Source organism: Coturnix japonica, chromosome 3 (genome assembly GCF_001577835.2).
Source record: "Coturnix japonica isolate 7356 chromosome 3, Coturnix japonica 2.1, whole genome shotgun sequence".
NCBI lineage: Eukaryota > Metazoa > Chordata > Aves > Galliformes > Phasianidae > Coturnix > Coturnix japonica.
Genome location: NC_029518.1, coordinates 34,707,887 through 34,728,082, shown reverse-complemented (window position 1 = coordinate 34,728,082; position 20,196 = coordinate 34,707,887). Strand labels below are relative to the sequence as shown.

At 40.3% G+C, this 20,196-nt stretch overlaps 1 protein-coding gene and 1 long non-coding RNA gene across 3 annotated transcripts in view; both read left to right on the top strand.

The window, feature by feature from the left end:
• The first annotated feature begins 6,508 nt into the window (after nt 1-6,508).
• LOC107311362 lies at nt 6,509-10,528 on the top strand. The gene is made up of 3 exons (XR_001554023.2): nt 6,509-6,800; nt 8,454-8,533; nt 10,152-10,528. It is a non-coding gene; the product is annotated as an uncharacterized LOC107311362 (long non-coding RNA).
• Nucleotides 10,529-10,781: 253 nt separating this feature from the next.
• Nucleotides 10,782-20,196, top strand: part of SLC35F3 (solute carrier family 35 member F3) — a 129,560-nt gene continuing 120,145 nt past the window's right edge. The window contains exons 1-2 of one of the 2 annotated variants that reach the window (XM_015857842.2): nt 10,782-11,059; nt 11,225-11,454. In XM_015857842.2, the coding sequence (XP_015713328.1) occupies nt 11,007-11,059; nt 11,225-11,454 (283 nt within the window). In that variant the 5' untranslated portion in view covers nt 10,782-11,006. The remainder of the gene's footprint in view (nt 11,060-11,224; nt 11,455-20,196) is intronic. The other variant, XM_015857841.2, reaches the window with a different exon arrangement.

Sequence of the window (20,196 nt, the reverse complement as noted above, 5' to 3'; positions counted from 1 at the left end):
AGAAAGGTACTTTGCTCTCTTATGGATTTTTCATTGCTTTGGGTTTAAAGTGGTACCATTCTACCTCTTCTACATGCACTCTAGAAATAGGCTATCTAATTTTTCATGTGTCTGTGTCCATAAGGAAGCTGTTGTAGGGTTTTTCCTTCTCATGCTGAAGGTAGAAGTTGAGTCATCATGATAGTCCTGGAATTCCAGGACTCTGTCTGTCTCTTGCGTCCTCTACCTTCATTTTGTTCTTGCAGCTTTTCTCTCATCTTTGTTCTGATTATGTTTTTGCTTATAACTTTACTTTCTCTGTGCTCTTTGAGCTGTTATCAGATACTTGTAACAAATTCTCTGCAATGAGTTGTCAAACTTTGAAATGTGGAGTTGAGCAGAAAGATCATCTTTGAAGCATTAAAGTTGATCCAGGCCACTAAAGCCTCTTAACGCTTTGAAAAATAACAGACTAAATTTCTGGTTTTGCATTTCTCCTTTGCATTGTAACATAATAGATTAAGCACAGGTGCTGCTCTCTACAATTTGAGTCATATGATTAACCTGGCAAATAACGTCTCCCAGGTATGCATCGGTGTAAGCATGGAGTGCTGCTTTTCACAGTTGGAGTGATGTGATTCAAATCCTTGTGTGTTTGGTTCTAGAAGCCTTTTTCTTGTTTCCAATTTACTCCAAAATGTAGGTTCAATTTCTTCAGCTCTATGTAGAGCTTTGATGTGTGAAAGAGATGAAAATACTATAAAGAATGCGAAACAGAACAACTTATAGGGACAGCAGGGGAAAAAAGCTAAAACAATGAGTAATTTAATGTAGAATCTTCTGTATGGAGCTTTCTGCTGAATTTGTCTGTTCAAAGCCTTGATTTTAAATCACCTGGAGGCTTCTTTGGATCAAACTTCTCCAAAGCAAATGATTCTTTCCCCTTTGTCTATTGAGACAGCCCACTGATTTGGTGCTATTTAGCACCAAAACTCCTTTCACTGGGTTTCCTCTTTGCTGCCTTTGTTCCATGCCTACAGAAATGCTGCTTGAAAGAAACTGTTTATTTCTTTACCATTAACATTACCAATGCTACTTTGCTAAGCATAATGGTCCTTTGCTATTTTCCCTGTGGTTTTTTTTCTGACAGTGAATTATTGTGCTACTGTTTGAATACCAAAATATTCTTATAATCTCTTGACATTAGATGAGGCTGCCTGAGGAGACCATTACTTATGGAGCTTTTACTTTTTTGGCCAAGTTAAACAAAGTGATCCTATAGCTAAGTGGACAGGACTGACGTCAACTCCAGTGCAAGGTGTGTGTATGGAGCTTCACTGCCATTCACAGGTGAAGTGAATGCATAAGTGCTACAATTAAGAACTGGGTTTTCATTTCTGCATCTGCCACAAAGTTTCGATGGTATTAATTAAATCTCTACTATACCACATTGTCACCATCTAAAAAACAGAGTTGAAACTACCTATACAGTAAAGAGAAATGTTGTTTTTCATAGAACTGATTCTTGTATAGCAAGTGTCATAGAAGTACCAGTGATGTAGAGTCTGCCAATTCCCAACACCTTCTGACATGAAGCATGCACAGAAATGTGAAATAAAAATTCAGAAATTGCTTCAGCTCACCTTAAGCATAGCCTGAAGAGCTTTTTTTCCTGCATCTTTAACTGGGCCCTTAATTACCTGCACCTATGACCTGTCAGCCTAGAATTGAAAGGAAGTTATTATACTGAGTATAGTGAACAAGCTGCAATGGGATGGATTTATGACTTTAATGAGCCCCAGAAGAGGTGTTATCTCGTGGCAGATTAGCTAGTACTGCTAATTCATTAATAAATGTGGATAATGCTTCTAATTGCCTAGAAATTATTTAAACAATTTTAAAAGCTTGTTTCTGGAGTGAAATGAAATCTTTGTTTTCAGCTAACACCTTCCACCAATATAATGCTTACCAAAAAAACAAAACAAAAAAAAAACAAAAAAAACCCAAAAAGATAAATACAAGTGTTTAGTGATAAATGACCCGCCCTTTTTGAAATGGGCTAATTCCATTTGTACTGTATAAGCCATAAAGTTAGAGTGTGTAAGAAAGAAAGCATTGATTTCCAGAAGCTTCCTTGTAGCTTGACAATCCAGGCAGCAAAAAAAAAAAAGAAAACTTGAGTTAGAAGCTGAATAATGAAATGCTAATGCTTGCAAACCTTCATCTGAAGTGGACCTGAAATCCTCAGGTTGCTCTGTTAAGCATGGAAGTTCCCTGGCCTCTTGCCCAAAAGGAACAGGTCCTTCTCAAAGGCTTTGGCATGCTCCTGCAGAGAACAGACTCAGAATGAAAGCTGCCACCTGCCCATAGTTCTGCAGAACTTGATACCATTTCAACTGTTGGTAGCTTAGCATCCCTAGTAAATGTTGTTATGGTGACGGTGGAATTCTAACACTGAGCACTACATCTGTCTGCTTATCTAGCACTAGCAATCCTGCTGTGTACTACTTCAAAAGGAAGGGAAACTGAATTGTTTTTTGAACCTCCTTGATAATCAAAGAGAAGGGATTAAGGAAATTTCTTTCTTTTAAAGATTTAATGCTGGAGTTTGATCTGAGGATAGGAAGGGAGGGGACATAAGCCTTTTTATATACCCTGACAGCTAGGCTCCTTGCTTACTTAGGGCAGTGTTATGTTCCTGCAGAAGATGGCAGAATACTCAGCCCCAGTGTAGGCAACCTTCAGAGGGGCTGATGGCTGATGCAGCAGTGTGTGCATGTCTGAGATAATGGCATACTGGTATCTGTTACTGCTGGCAGACACCTATAACGCTTCTTGTCTGGTACTTCAGCAATCTAGAATCCATGGCATTCAAATCAAGTTCTTAGGGATGTTTAAGGTTGTCATACTTTTCCTTCCAGAGCCTATTTTCCCAGTTCTAAGCAGTGTCAGGAGGTTCTTTGTTTCTATCGGCACTTTCTATTTGCACTGGAGGCTGATGAAATGACAGTTAACATTTGTCCATGCAGTGGAAATGGTAGGTCATGTCTTGAAGCAGTGATTGAGCACCTGGTGGGAAGGCAGGGCCAACCCAAAGGAGCTCAGGTGCACTTGAGTGCCAGAAGGGGTGGAGTCAGGATCCATCCCTTTCCAGACCTCTCTTATGGGCTGGCAGTAGAGGTGAGGGTATCTCTTTGGAGATCTCTGCATACCTGATGCCATAAGGGTAAGCAGATCCTTTCCTTTGTTTGTGTGCCTATGGCTGTTGCGTTTGAGCAAATCCTTACTTACTGCAGATTAAGACCTTGCTACTCTGCTGCTGTTTTGCTGTGCTTTCCACCATATTACAACAGAATAGTCCAGAAACTGTTCCTTTGTAATTTTTAAATTATTATTATTTTTTCAGTGGGTTAATGGTTTCCTTTTGCCTGTGTCCAAATTGGAGCCAGGGAAACATACAAGCAGCGCTTCCCCTTGTGCCCCTCAGCATTGCAGCTGCAGGGAAATCATTTTTGTGTTTCATCTGTACACTTAGGAAATATCACCAAAAGATATCTTCAAAACCTACAAGGCTAAAGACTGCCTTTCTGAAAGGCACAACGCAGATAATAGTCTCTGAAGCTCTGAGCTGGGTCGCATGAGATAGAGCTTATGGAAACCCATGGGGAAGAGATGAGAATCGAGAGTAACTTAATTTTATCAGATGAAATGATAGCTCAACTCTGGGAGGGGGAGTGGAGAAGAGTTCATTTTTAATGAGAGAATAAATATTCAGAAAAGGGAGAAAACTCATTAACCAACCTCTAGGATTTAGGGGTTTTTTTTTGACAATTGAAATGTAATAAAAAGGAAAACTAAGCTGCTAACGATGAGGCAGCTACTGACTAATACAACAAAACATCATGTGCAATTAGGACCAACTGCAGCAACACTTCTCCAGAAATCTAGTATAGTCTGTGTGTTTTCTGGTGTGATTTTGGCTTGGCATGTGATATAGTTACTGCTAAGTGAGCAGTGAACACTGAAGCATCCATTATGGAGAAAAGAGCTGCACAGCTTGGGATTCTTTCCTTGACAGATACACATCTTCTCAAATACCAGTGATGGAGGCTTCAGCAAACTTCCTAAGATGTGTTAGACAAAGATTGGTTCAGTACCTAAATTGAGAGGTCTTTTTGCTGGGATGCGAGACCCTTATTTCTTCTCCTTTCCTAAGCAAACAGGAAGATTAATGGGCTGTCACTTTCTCATAATAAATAGCTGTAAGAGTTTCATGCTAATCTTCCTTTCCCCCCCAGCCTGAAAGCTGTAACTTAGTTAGACTGTGTGAAGATGGCATCTTCATGCCACATCTATTTATAATCTGATCTGCCAACTCAAGTAAAAGAGATGTGACCCTGTGCAGTGCTATTCCCCCTTAAAAAACTGAAAATAATTATTTTTCTTTTCTTTTTTTTTTAAATCTCCCTTGAGTAGTAACTATTTCCTAAATAGTGAACTTACTGAATTTGCTATGATGAGCATATAGAATCATAGGATCCTTAGAGTTGGAAGGGAATTTTAAAGGTTCCAACTTTCCTGCAGTGGACAGGGGTTATCTGTAGCTAGATCAAGTTGGCCAAAGCCTGATCCAGCTTTGCCTTGAATGTCCCCAGGAATGGGGCATCCATGACATCTCTGGGCAACCTGTTCCTGTGCCTCTCTGCCCTCACTGGAAAAGTCTTTTTCCTTCTATCCAGTCTAAATCTACCATCTCTAAGCTTGCAACCATTTCCACTTGCCCTATCAGAACAGAGCTTGTTAAAGAGTCTGTCCCCTTCTTTTCTGTAGCTCCCCAGATAGATTGCAGATCAATATCTGGCTGCTATCAGGTTACCTTTGAGCCTTCTCCAGGCTGAACAGCCTCAGATCTCTTAGCCTGTCCCTTTACAAGATGTGTTCCATCCCTTGGATCCTATTTGTGGCCCTCCTCTGGATGTGCTCCAACAGATCCAAGTCTCTCCTGTGCTGAAGCCTCCATACCTGGATGCAGTACTCCAGGTGAGGTCTCTCCAGCACAGAATAGAGAAGGAGGATCACCTCCCTCATCCTGCTGGTCACGATGCTTTAGATGCAGACCAGGATGCAGTTGCCTTTCTGGACTGTGAGGGCATGTTACTGGCTCATGTTCAGCTTCCTATCCACTAGTACCTCCAAATCCTTTAAAGCAGAGCTGTGCTTAGTGCCTTCATCCCTCAGCTTGTATTTGTTGTGGACATAGCCTCAATGCTGGAGCAGGATCTTGTACTTAGATTTGCTGAACCTCATGAGTTTCTCTTGGGCCTGCTGTTCATGCCTGTCTGGGAACACTGTATTTAAGATCACAAGACATTAATTGTAGTCATGGCTGATATCTAAAACATGACTGATATAAACTCATGAATGCTGGGTGGTGGCAAATTGCGATACGAAGTTCAGTGCTCAGGATGTAATGACTGTGTTTTATAGGTACTACTATAATTCACATCTGCTGTGTACAAAGAATACATTGGAAGTTATATGAAAATCCCAGGCAGGATACCAAGGCACAAACTGGTTTTCAACTGCGTAGTAAAGCATAGAATAGTACAGTTTTTCAACTTATTGTGTGAAATCACAACCGATCCATCTATATGCCATGTACTGGGGAAAATAATGAGTTATTCTAATTATTCTTTCCTCGTTTATTTGATATAATTAAAATGGATATTTCTGGCTGATATTACAGACTTCCCTAATATGATTCTTTTTAAAATCTAGCTTTTTTGTTTCTTACAAATTCTAAAAGCAGAGTATTTGTATTTTTTGTATAGCATTTGTATTTCAAGTTAGTCAAAGCAAGTGTCTTTTCCATTGAACTTATCCTACTATGAAGTAATCTCCTCTTCACCTCCACTACTGATTACATGTTTAAATTTGATGTTGCTGATATGGCTTGATTTCATGCTTGGGAGGAATTCCTCAGGTTCCCCTATTTTTGCTTGAGTAGAAATCTTACACAGGCCAACAAAGGAAAGCTTACACACATGGGAAACTTAGAGCTCAAAACCAATCATGGTAGCCTAGAGATAGGAATTTAAAATACACTTTAGAAGAAACATCACCAATAATGGAACACAGGGGCCTACAGATTTTTGAGAAGTTGTTCTTAGCTTAAGAAAAGTTGGAAATTAAGGTACTTATAGTAGAAAAAACATCTATTGCAGCCATGTTCCTATTGAAAATATGATTATGATTACAAATATGCCACTCTTCAAAATAAGTGGCTACCTATATAGTTGTACATTGGAGGCAACTCTGTTAAGCCAGCAGAATTCCTCCAGTATGAAATAATCCATCAATCCAGGTTGGTAGATAACACTGCTTTGAATTTTAAATCATTAAAATTTATTCAAATAGTAATTCTATTGACAGATGTTGCTGCTTTTTTCTACGTACAAAAGACTGTTTTCATGTAGAAAATCAGTTGTAAAGCATATTTTCATTATTTAAAATGTACAATACAGAACAAATACCCATCGTGAATAATGTAAATGGCATTTTGAAAAGAGTTTGAGTTTGGGAACAATTTCATAGGCTGTTCTGTGTGAGAATTATGAAGCAGTTTACTTCTTAACTTTCTGTAGCTGTATTTACCATACATGAATGACTTTAAATAGCAGTGATAACATTCATCTTGATCTTAGTGGTGTTTTAGTAGGCATGATTCTGCACAGCTGCTGGCGCTTTTCATCCACTTTCTCCATGTCCTTCTGATTTGTAAATTTTAATGCAAAGTGTGAGGCCTTGCTGAAAGTGATGTGGTGAGTCTGTCAGGTATTGTACATGAAAATTTGCCTTTAGACCAGGTGACTTAATTGTAAACTAGGTGATGACAGTATATTTTCAGCTGCTAAAAACCCTAGGGAGTTCTATCACGTGTAGCTTTTTCCAGCTTAAGCTTTTGTATCTGGCTTCCCCATCAACATTCACAGCAAAATCAATCTATATGCATTTAAAACAGGCATGTTATTTAATGTTGTTCTGTTAAGTAAGTAGCTCTAGGATATGTGGGGAAGGGGGAAATTCTTCTGGACAGTTCAGGACTACAGCTTTTGCAAGGTCATCTTTTCTTGTCTCAACCTTTAAGAATGATTTAAAAGCTTTTTGACTTTCCTCAGCAAATACCCTTTGGCAGGATTAAGCTGTACTGTTGCCAATCCAGCTTACTACCAAGCATGTTAATGAGGTGTCTTGGCCTTTTTATTAATTCTACAAGCAAGGTAGTCCATTCAGCAGTGACTGAGAAAGTTTAATCAAATAATCTCGTTCTTTCTAATTTATCACCACAATAAAATACTCTACTAAAGAAATAACCCATTTTCCAATGCTATACGGTTTCATGCAGAGATGCAGTATTGCTCTGAGGCTCAGTGTAGTGCTTACACCAGCCCTGATGTTTGTATACAATTAATACAGATGTCACTGCGTGCAAATAAATGCTAGGAGGGACATGCACAGCACCTCTGTGAATTGTCTGCCAGTAGTTCTTAGTGTTCTTCCTCTCATTGCAGACTTATATTGTTAACAGATTTTTTGTTTAATGAAGTCTTAAAAAAAAAAAAAAAAAGCTGGGAATAAAATGCAGTAAGATTTTAATATTTCAGATATTTGAACAGCTACAATCAGCTGCCATTAACCCTATACAATAAAAGCTGCCTGAGTGTCCAAGCCTTCAGAGATTACTTTGCTGTGAAGGCTGTACTGTCCAAGACTAGTGATGCATCCAAAAATGGTAATTTTAAAAGCCACCTTCAAAAGCTGAGAAATAAAAGTTTATCCAAAGGGTGAGAATGATCAGATTTTTCTTGGGGCTGGCACGCCTTCCAGGTAAGCAACTTTAAACACAGGATGAATGTCATGCTCTGATTCACGAAAGCAACAGCCTTTCGTCAGCACAAATCCATTAAGTTTTCTTTTGCACTCTATTTATAGTCTTTCACTGAATCTTTGTGGCTGCTTTTGTATTTCTTACCATGGGATAGCCAGGGTAGAGAGCCATTGCTATCATTTTCCCTTTTTCCTTATTCCCTGGTTATTTGGCTCTCCTTTCAGTCTATCACACTGGTCAGCGAAGTGAAAAGGACCAAGTGGAAATGACAGAAAATATACAGAAACCTGTAAGACTGGTAACTAGTCTTTCCTTTATCTTTGTTCTGTAGTCCATTATTTCTGTTATAAGTTACTTGACATAGCAGAATGTGGTGCAAGATCCAAGTCCATACAGAGCACAGATTGACTTTGGGATTCATGCCTCAGGCATTTCTTAAAATACAGGATATTGAAAAGATCTACTGTTCTGTATTTTCTGTCTCTGACACCTCCTACAGTCCTTTTGCAGTTTCCTGCTGAAGAAGGAAAATGAGGAAGGAGATGCTATTGTTTCGCAAAAGGCATCTTAGTGTTTTGCATTTCAGTTTTCTATTTGAATCAGGAAGAGACAAAGGCAGTGTTCGCACACTACAAAGAAATGATGAGATGCCCTAAAAAGTAAAAGGTGTGTGGGTTGTTTTTTTTTTTCTGTGCTTCTCATCTAACAATAAGCAGCAAAACAATCATTAGGTCTATTTTCAATTTCAAATGAAAGGCACTTTTATTTTCTACTGTTTGACAAAGAAGAATACTGAAGAGTTTATATTCAACAACATTGAAGTAGCAGATTAAAATCGGCTTTATATAAAGCACCTTACCTCCCAGAAACCAAGACACAGGCTTATGTCCCTTCGTGACTACAGCAAGCAACTACATCATAGTTTTCAGAGCTTTCTGGATGCTTTTATCAAGGAGTCACGTCTGAAATCCTGATACTTGTTTGGTTTTGCCTTCAAGTTGCAAGAATCTAAGAACTATTCAGGAATTTACATGAAAGATATGTTGCAACTTGTCTTAAAGTCATCTGACTGTAATTGCTGAATCACATTCCCTCTCTCTACTTGAGAAAGTGTGAAGTGGTTGACGGTGGTTGGGCTGATTTATTTGGTTTTGTATTTGGATATTTTCTGTCATCTCAAGCAGCCTTTCTTGGTTTTCTGAATTTAAATATAAATATAGATACTTCAAAAAGTGAATGGAAGCAAGATTACCTGGGGAAAAACCCACAAGTTTTTAACTATGGCAATATTTTTTGTTGCCTCTTCAAAATTTTGCCTATTAAATAGATTTTATTCATCTGTTCATCTAATCAGAATAGCATATGAACCTTAAACTAGTCCTGCTGATCTAGCTGGTGTCACTTGGCTATACAGTAGCATTATATTTGTGTGGATGTCAGATATGACCCCAGTAAGAGAACATAATTTTGCCATAGAGGTGTTTCCATATATTACATGTGACTTTTATCATGTACATCGTATTTCTGTCTAATATCCAACGACCTTTGGGGCAGAAAAACCAGATTAATGGCTCAGGGGTACACCTTCAGTAATATGGATAAAAATGTTAAGGAGCGAGGACATATATCAGCATACTTGCTTAAGAAGTGGGCTGGAACTCTGAGTTCCTAGAGCTGTTTGAAAGTTACTAGTCCTGCATGTGATGGGAGTAATATTTATCCATCTTGGATAAACTAAGTCAGTAATAATGGGAAATGAAAATAGAGTTTAAATGACATTTTCCTCTGACATGGCATCACAGTGTCAACAGCGTAGTACTGAGATGTCTTGATGGGTGTATTTAAGAGCTGAGTAGCAGTCAAGCAGGATGCAGCTAATAGGACAGTAAGTTACCTTACTCTGCAATAAATACAAACTGTTCCCTCTTACAGAGCTCTGCCATTTGAAAAATACACTATTTCCTAACTCATGTGATTGTAGGTGTTTTATTGATTTAAAAGTCATAAAAGGTTCAGAAATAGCATTCAAAGCATCACCAGTTTGGTGCTACGTATAATACTGGGTGGCTCCTACCTACACTAACTCAAATCCTGCTCAATTTTGTTTGCTGAATAGACATTATACTGTGTATAAATATATAAAACGCTTACTTTTAAGAAGCAGCATTGTTTATAGCAAGATTTGGTAAGATCTGAGGAGCTGTAATGTTGAGATGTTGTTTAATTAAGCATCTCGGTACATGTTACATCGTTCCCTCCCATGCATTTCCTTTTCTCTCACAAGATGCATGCTCACTTCAAGCCTGCCAACACTGCCACTCAGCTGTCCCAAGTCACTCAACGTCTGCATGACAGGGGAATGTGTTATCGCACATCTATCATCCAATTTACACCTTGAAATGACAGCAGCTGGCAAAGAAGAAAACAGCAGCAAAACAATCTCTTGGAGGAACGGGTATAGAATGAGATGATTCTGGAATACTGAAGTGGAGAAGCATGCAAGAGGGGCTCTGAATTCTGTGGCAGCTGTCTGTGAGTGCTAGAATGAGCCTGGACTTTGGTGGTCTGAGTGAAAAGCCTAATCCCGTTCTTGCTTTAACCACTACCACTGATCTGACCTCCCAGGGAGGTTGTGGATGCCCCGTCCTTGGAGGTGTTCAAGACCAGGTTGGACGGGGCCCTGGGCAACCTGATCTAGTAAAGGTGTATGTTTGGTGGCCCTGCCAGGCAGGGGGGTTGGAACTACATGATCCTTGAGGTCCCTTCCAACCCGGCTCATTCTGTGATTCTGTGAGGCGCTGCCGGCCGGCAGGGGGCGCACGGCGCGGCCGTCACCCGGCTGCACGCGTGGGGCTCCCCCTGGCGGCGGCCGGCGGCAGCGCGGGGGGCGCGGGGCGGCGGCGGGGGCCGGGCAGGGCGCGCTCCGCAGCCGGCAGCGCCTCGCAGCCGGCAGCCACGACCCGCCCCTCTGCTGCCCGCTTCTCCTCGCCGGGCAGCGCCGTGCCCGGGGACCCTCAGCGGTGGCCGCCGCCTCCTCGCCCGCTCCGCGCCTCCTTCCCTCCTGGTACCTGCCGGTGAGCGCCGCCGGCTCGCCCCGCCGTGAAGTCTGGGCGCCCCGCAGCCCTCGCTGCTTCTCCCCATGGGGATCCGGGAGTTCCCCAACGGCTCCGCGCGGGGCAAAGCAGCCACTCTGTGAGTACGGCCGCGGGGCGGTGCGGGAGGGACCGGGACACCCACCCACCGCAGCCCGTTTCGCGGCACCTGCGGGGAAAGTTGTCGGAGCCGTGGGGTCGCCGCGCGTGGTTCTTAGGGCGGCGGCCCCTGACGTCCCTCTCCCGTCCCTCTCCCGTCCCCCAGCGGCATGCGGCGCTCCCCCGATGTCAGCCCGCGGCGGCTGTCCGACATCAGCCCGCAGCTGCGGCAGCTCAAGTACCTGGTGGTGGACGAGGCTATCAAGGAGGACTTGAAGTGGTCCCGCTCCGTAGAGGATCTCACCAGCGCTTCGGTGGGGCTCACCTCCATCGAGGAGAGGATCCTCCGTATCACCGGCTACTACGGCTACCAGCCCTGGGCCGCCAGCTACAAACGTGAGTTGCGGGGATGGGGGGGAGGTTGAGTTTGCGCCTGTAGCCCTCGGGCAGGTGCTGAGGGGCGGGAGTGCCTGCAGACACGAGTTATGCTGCTGAGAACAAGGGACGGGTGCTGCTGGCGATGCTGATCTCTGTGTTTGTGGCAGCTGTGAAAAAGCCCCTCTGCGTTCACCCACACGGCTGTATTCCAAAGTGATGTTTTAGGAGCCGGTCAGGTTTTCATAGTGTTTCATCTCGGTTTTTTGGTGTGTTTTTTTTTAATGCCTTTCTTGTGTCTATGGATCTGTTTCTTCCATATGCTTACACTTGAGCAAGAAACTTATTAGGCTATCAGCGAGGAGAAGCCCAGCTGTGTGCCCCATAGGCATGACTTAGAAAGGCAGTGAGACCTCGGGGGGGCTATGATACAGCAGCTAGTGCTTTTTGCATGTAAAGCTCCCTATCGCTTGCCTGTCTTTTATCTCCACGGGGATAGCTGCATGACTTCAGGAGTTCTAAAAATAAGTTGCCCATTAATTGAAGTCATAAAAGTGTGTCTTTGGTTGTTTTAACATTGTTTCTGCCGTCACGGGGCTTTTGTTGTCGAAACGATCGGGCTGTAACAGAAAGGGTCGCTTTGCTGGGCATGTGGGCTCTGACCAAGTGGTTGTTTTCACGTTGTGCTTTCCTAAGTACAAAGTGTAAACATCCTGAGATGTTTGCTGGTGGATGAGCTCCTTGTAAGTGTGCTTCATCATGAAAGTGATGCAACAAAGCGTGTTACACAGTATTTGCTCCATTTATCACTGAGGAAGAGCTACTTCTGATTGCTTGATAAATAGGGCTTTACTGATGGAAATTCTTATCTAAGAGCCTTTTTTCCCCCTCCTTTTTCTTCATTATTTTTCAACACAAATATCTGATATTCACTAGTTTACTCATAGGGAGTAAGGGATTTCTGTAAGAGCAATTCCATTGCGTGGATGGGGACCATTCCCAAGAGTAAAGCTGATTCAGGTCAGTTTTCAGGATCAGATGGCGTGTTGGTGCCAGATTTAGTTGGGTTTTGGTGCCTGCATCTGACACAGTGACTAATAGTCCGGCTGAAGTCTCACTGAGCCACTGTGGCAGATCCTTCTGAAATAATAAAGGTCATGCTAACTCCTCAGTTACAACTTTGTGTTGAAACTGTGTCTGAAAAAGTTGATTGCAAGCCTAATCTTGCTAGTCTCATTACATTTTCTCTTGGAGCTCATTCTGAATAGCAAAAATGCATAGTAGAGTTGCAATGGAACACAAATACCCAAATAGTCTGAGTCTTCAGTTTGTGCCTAACAAAAATAGGTGATAGGAAGTCACTGTCAGTTTTAAATCTGGGTTGATAGAGATGTAGGAAAACAACAACAATAACACACTCAAAAAAGAAGTCCCATCTCTCTGGCTGATATGAGATGGCATGGCTGAAGCAGAGCTGTGTTGATGTACATCAGCTGAAGAGCTGACTGAATGCATGTAAATGGGGTGAATCATCTAAAGGGGGAAAATAACTTTGGAATGGCTACTTTGAAACCTCTTTAAATAGTCCATCAATTTGGGCCTAGGCAGTTAGGTTTGGGATATGGATTTCCCTCGTGACTTTCAATTTAAGAGGTTTAATTGGCCCAAGAACTGCAATCAAACAATTTTTATTAAGCTCAAATTACTCCCTTGTGCTTTTTGTCATCTTATTGTGTTTGCTTGTAGACGTTTGTGTTGTTGGCACTCTGTAAATAATGAGTGTAATTAATGAATAGCATGAATAATGAGCCTGCATTCTGGAAAACAAGTCACTAATCTTGTCTGATCTGATCAAATGCTATCTGCATTTTTCTATGACGTTATTATTGTAATTAAATCACATGAAGGTCTAGATCTCTTTTTTTCCACACAAGGCAGTATTCCACATATGCGTCATTTAGACTGTTTATATGTATTTAAAATTGAGACATACAGGAAGCTCTGCTAGTTCTTAATGAAACTCCATGAGGGTAACCACCAAAAGGTAATCAGGGAGAATGCTGTCGTGATCCCCAAATTGTCTTGGAGATTACTTCTGTTGGGGTATTGGATGGACCTTTTAAAACAGATTGGGATATTTCTAGGTTACGGACCAGCTCCTGTGTTTAATATACACATAAATAAGATGGAAAGAGGAGAAGAGGAAGTGAAAAATTGCCAAAATCATAAAATACAGATTGGATAGAAAAGGAAAGGACTCTGCATTGCTCTAGGAGAACTGATTGAGTCAGATGAATAGCCCAGATATTAGCAGACGACACTCAGTATCACAAATAGAAGCCTCCTGTTCCCTGAAACTGCTAAAATGACCAGTGCAGCCTGTGAAGTTTCACATCACTTCATCAGGTTGTGAGAGGGAATAGGCTGGGACTGTATGCTGCTCAGTGAAGACCTCTGCTGTTTGTCTGTACTTGCAAACCAGATTTTAGGAACTGGAATAATGTTATGTGCTTTTGTGTTATTATGATGCCTTCAGAGAATTTAGTGGTACAGTCTAGTGAAATATGGTGCAATATTGGCTATTAAAAAAAAAAAAAAAAGATTAAAGGAGGCTCTGAGATGAGCGAAGGAAAGAATACAGTCTATAAAGAGTCTCAAGAGTTTTGGCTGTTCATCTGAAAGAGGTAAGGACAGAAGTGTGTAAGGTACTGGTACATGTTGCTCAGGCCTACAGAGAGTTTTTCTTCTTATTGCATCATAAGAGAAAAACAGATGGATGCTCAAGCTGGAAAGCCATTAGTTAATATTAAGAAAAATGTTTTCAAAGGAACATATCAAATACAAGGGACTGTTGACTTTGCCACTGCTGTAAGTTACAATAGTTTGGGAAAATACTGGAGAAAATATTAAGCTTCACTGTTCGTAATACAAATCAGTGGGAGAGGTGGATCATATTCTTCCTGAGGGTCTCTTGCACTTTCCTCCATAGCCTCTACCCATCTTCAGAAAGAGGATAGGGATGTGGCATGATCCAATCTAGAAGTTCTTTCTTTTCTGAATCTCTTGCTACTGAGTTACAGTGTAAGTAAATATGGGAATAACTGCTCTTGAGTCTAAATCAAATGTTTGTATTTTTTTTCCCATGGGGATAGTTTGCAGCGTCTGACTTAAATTCTTAAATGCAAAGGCAAGGGGGAAGAAATCTGCAAGATGCAGCAGAATCGTAGTCTGGTACAGGTGTGTCAATGCTAGAACTCAGTATTTATGCAATCATTAATATCAATGAGAAGTATGGTAATTGATGGTTGGTTGTTTGTTTTTAACAAGTATACAGTGATCAAAGAATTTCATTTAAAACTTAAAAAAAAAAACAAAACACAAAATGTGTAGATCCCAATGACAGCCTATTTGTTGTTTATAGATCAAACCATTGTTAGGGCTGTATCATCAGTGCTGCTCTCTTTCATGGAGGTGAAATAAATTACCATGGTTTCTCTCTCTAAGAGCCTGTGAGTTATGTTTGACAGAAGAGACAAGCTGAACAGCCCTATGTTAAGTTGCCATTTGGCACCACTGGGAATTAGGCTTCTAAGTGTTTTTTAGAAGTATATTACCTAAGAACTTTTCTGCACTTGAAACATACACCTGTCACCGAACTGTTGAACTGTCTTGCTGATGGGTGTGGAAGACTGTCTATTAGAATTACTGTAGCAGTTGATGGGAAGCTTGTTTCCACCTGAAACACACACAGCACCATTATCAAGTGTTATTTTCTACATTGGCTAGGACTGTCCTGTGGTTATTTAATATCACAGTCTGTCGTGATGCAATTAGTATTTTAAATACATTCATATCGGTTTGTGTCAGCCATCCCAGTTTTGCAGTCTGCCCATTCCTATAGATCATCTACACACATCTACTCCTTGTTTAAGATTAGGGTTTGTTATCTAAAGGAGGGACTTTTGGGTATCCTTAGGATGTGTTTTTAAATACAGACTCATTACGGACAAATCAGGGTTATAGTTGTCCTTCCTTTCAGATGCCTGAGAGACCTCTTAGCATCATGCTTCTGTTCAGTTTACATACTTTACAGGTGCTACTCGCAGAAAGAATGTTAGGAAAACAGTATGTAATTCTAATTCCCCTCAGTGCTATCTAGTAGGAATTGACTTCAATATGTAGTTCATGGCTTGTGGGCTTGTGATCATTTCTGAGACTTTGGCCTGGTATGTAATTCCAGGTTGTTGCAGTGATTCCTTTTAAGTGGCCTGCTGTTCTTCAAGTGGTATGGAAAGATCGCGTCCATCAGTTTTGAATACTTCCTGTTCTACTCGTCCCTGCTAGCTAAAGAGTGGCTCTCTATTTTCAGTGCTTCTCTACTGCTACTTCAACAGCACAACAAGCTGTGTGGTTTTAATGCCCAGATTATCATCCTTCCATTCATACAGCATGTAGCACAGAAGGTCTTGACCTGGAGGTGGAATTAAATGCTATTACCAGTGTAATATAAACAACATGTTGGAACACATTGGCTTGCAAACCTTTAGAATATTTCTCAGAAAGCATGAATGTCTGACTATTAAAATGTCACAATTACTGAACTTAGATATCCTTTCAAGGGAGTATTGGTTTCAACTAATTAAAAGTCTGAGATTTTAACCGTACAAATAGAAGCTATACAGCTGAAGACCAGTGATAACAGCTGATTCTCTTTGTGGTCTGCTTTTCACATGGAATTTACACTGAATGCTGTAATTTTCACAGTTGTTAAAAGCAAATCCATTGGGGTTATGAATCAGGATAAAAATACTAATGTGTGAAATCTGTGAAAATACTGTTTTTGTAGTATTTACAGCTTAGTGAGAACTTGTTTTTGAGCTGGCATACAGGAATCTCCAGAAGTTCAAAGACAGAAACTGAGGAGCAGTTCTCTCTGGGGAAAGCCATCTTCAGGCCAACTGTGAACACTTAATTTGAAACTGGTATTTGTTTTCTGCTACATAAATATGAAAGTCATGCTCTTACAACTGATGCAGTACTTTGATGATACTCTTCATGTTGCTGTTCCTGAGCTCAAGTGATTACGTGGGAATTGTGGTTTTCAGGTGAAAACAATGACTAACTTCTAGACATTTTACTCTGGGAGAAGGACTTGGATATATGTCCTGGTGACAATTTATATGTCAAAATGCCCCAGGAGTTTAAAAGAGAAGTAAAAATATGTGCCTTACCTCATTGTTTTAAGCCAGATTTATGGTTTTTAAGGCTTATGGTTTTAAGGGTTTTTTTCTTCTTGATGCTCTTTGGCAATACTAACAAAACTAATTGTTCCATTAGTAGATAAAGCTAAACAAAGCCTGACACTCCTACAGGTGGAATGAAAGAATAGTAATTGATTGCATTGCAACTTCAAAAGTACTGTGACATAGTTGACTCAACTGTCACTTTAGTTGTCTGTTACAAGCTAAATCTATGTGTGCTTTTACATAAACCAGGACTGTTACTGGCTTACATCCACGTGACAGCTCATGCAGAAGGTTCTGGAGCCATTTTCCCATATGTATGGTACTCACTGTAGCTGAGAATAACTGTTCTCAGAAATAGTTTATCAGAATACTGCAGAGACCTGATCCTAAGCTTGCAGTGAATGTCCCAAAATGTTAAGGGAGGTTTTTCTTTCTTTTATGTTTTATTTTTCTATTGGCAAGAGAGCCCCTTGGCTCCTATGGGCTTTAACTCTCTGGGTGGCCTTGCAGTTGAAAATGAGAGTGGAAGAGCAAAATCTGGCCAGAAGAGACAGGGCGAAGGAGTACAGGGAGTACTGCTGAGCAGCCACAGAGATACCGTACAAATATATAGTCAGAGATCAACCAGCCTCTTACAAGTTTCTTCTTCAAGACAATTCCAATGGAGAAAAGACCTGAGGTTCCCTGAGTTTTTCAGGTGGTAAGGAAAATATCTTTGGGCCAATACTAAGCAGAAAGCTACTTCCTCTTATAATTCGAACTTCATTAATCATGGATTTCAAGTTTTAAACTGTCTAATGGGCTAATCAAGCAAATTGTGATTTAATCTGATTTACTAAACATTTTGAATTATTTAGTAAATGTTTGGCAAATTGCAAATGGTTAGCAAATGTGTTTACTAAACACGTTGTAGTTGAGTAAACAAATACTACAATAGAGTAGTATTACCACCACTTGTAGCTAGACAGTCAAGTAATCTTTTTTTTATAGAGAGAGTTTTTTGAAATATATTGAATGAAGAAACTAGCAACTGCAACTCCAAAATGCATACTTTCTTGTTTGTTGGTTATTTCAACAAATTAATTGGTTGCATTTTTGTATTCTATGAAGTTCTAATTAGCATGCTACACATGGCATGTACTTGTGTATAACAGTTTGTGGAACAGTAATTAGGGAGCTTTTGGCTTTCAGCATTACCTTTATATCCCTTAGCATGAATGTTACCACTGAATGTTGGGTTTTTTTCAGTGGAATGTACCACTGAAGTCTCTACTGTGAAAAATCTACTAGAAGAGCTATTTGTGTTAGTGAAGCCAGGGCTCAAGTTAGCAAGTCTGAGGAAGTGTTAACTGGCATTTGAAACTCCTTTTACTGGTGAACTGAGTGTGTATATGTATATGTAGATATGTGTATGCTTATATTTAAAATAGAAACCCAAATGTGTTGAGTAATCAATGTCTTGAATCCATAATAATGGGTTGTTAGTAAAAAGACAGCCTATTGATATAGAATAATGAGGGAGTGAACTAGTTTGCTTGAACTGGTTTTGGGAACTTTTACTGGATAAGCAAACATTTATTTTTGAAGCAATTTTGCATAAAGTTTTTGAAGCTGTATTTGTCTTTATTGAGGAGTCCTTCCTGTGTCAAGGACATTTCTGCAGTAGATCTGGAGTGTACCATCTGATATGTGTAGCAGCATTGCAAGCTGGTTGCAAAGTTTGTGCTGAAATATTGTAATATCAGATATTGTTGTGTAAAGGGAATATTACTGAAAGACAAAAAGATAAGGACTGTTGGTTCCAGATGTTTATCTTCTTGAAATTGCTTAGTGCATTGCCACTGAAGCCCATTAGCCTCAATGGTAATTTCACCAGATCCTAGTTGCCATGATCTAATCTGTCTTTAATATAATGTGTTTTTGTTTCATATTGCTGATATAAATCAGAAGCTACTGGTACCTGCTGCCCACTAATGGAAGTCAAATACTTCTCAGGATGAAAAGAAGGAGGGAAAAGTTACAAAGGCAACTTTGTCCCTCCTGCATAGAGCTCTCCCAGGAGGATCTGAGGGTGTAGTTCTGACTCTCTCTTTGGAATTGGAAGCCATAGGCTTTCTGCTATTGCCAGTGAACGATTACAACTCTGAGAACTGTAAAATGATGAGCTCTTTGGTTTGGAGAAAGATCCTATGAAGACTAAGCATTCCCCAAGTGGGAACCATGATCTGCAGATAAATTTGTCCTACTGTAGAACCTGGTTGTGGGGATGATGTTCCCTGAATTCATTTTCTTTAAACTTTGGATGCTGCACTTGGCCATTTCCCCTTATGAGAAGAAAAAAAAAGTTCATTTTAAGTAATTTCACTTCAGACTCCTCTGTTTTCTCTTGACCTTAAGGATCATAGGGTTCATTTCTGTACGAAATGTCTTCTTTTACATCCAGTTGGATTTTCTTCCTATTACTATTTCTGGTCAATGTAAGAATCAGGCTTTTTCTGACAATGCCTATATCAGTAGTTTAGGGATTTAGGTGCCTTAACATTTGGAAAAATAAGGGTGACATCACATAGCCAACAGGAAATATTAGCTCATTAAGTCTGTCATACAAGGCAAGGTAATTTGATTCTTTGAGCTCCTCCAGAACCAGGGCATGTAACTGGCTGCAAGTTAAGAAGTTGCATTTTTCCTAATAAGGCCTCGATCTTGCAATTAACTTATTCTCATTGCTGTAATTGGTTCTTGTGCAATAGTTTGTGAAAACAGGCCTTAACATCTAAACAGAGCAACCTTGTTTTCCATTTTGAAAAGTATTGCAAAATCTTGACAATCCTGCTGCTATATAAATAATAGCTAATAGATGTAATTCAATAGTAATATTCCAAAGAGTTTCATCTTTTCTTTCTCTGCTTTGACACTGGAAATAGCACCGATTTGGTGCTTTTCTTCAGTGTCTTCTATACAGCAGCTAAGGTACCAAAGCAGTGCGGAAGTTGAATTTGTCTGCTTTCTGTCTATGATGGAGCAAGCCTGTACATTTTACTTTAAACCTAGCTGGCAGTGATGCTATTTGTGAGCCCCAGCATACTGTGATGTGGCTTTGTCAGGTCCATGTAGTGGTATGAATGGATCATGGGCTTGTGCTCAGGTCCAAAGTAAACTAAGAGCCCACTCATCCCTTCTGAGATCTTGAGCTTACAACATGCTGTCTTAATGGTCATGTTCTGAATCCTTATATTCAGTAGGAGTAGCTGCTTACAGACTTCTGTGCTAGCTGAAGTAGTGCCAGAATTCAGGTCACTCATCTGCTACTTGCACCATTACTTGCCAGGAAATAAGGATTCATCATGGCTTTATGACTTCATTGGTTCTCCTTCTCACTTCATGCAAGTCTTTAAACAGCTTAGAGGCTGATTTGTTGAAATATAGAACCATTCATACCTGTACTTTTTAGGGCAAACTAACATGGTAATATTGTCGTTCTGGTAATTATATTACATTTGTCAGTGTATCCATACAA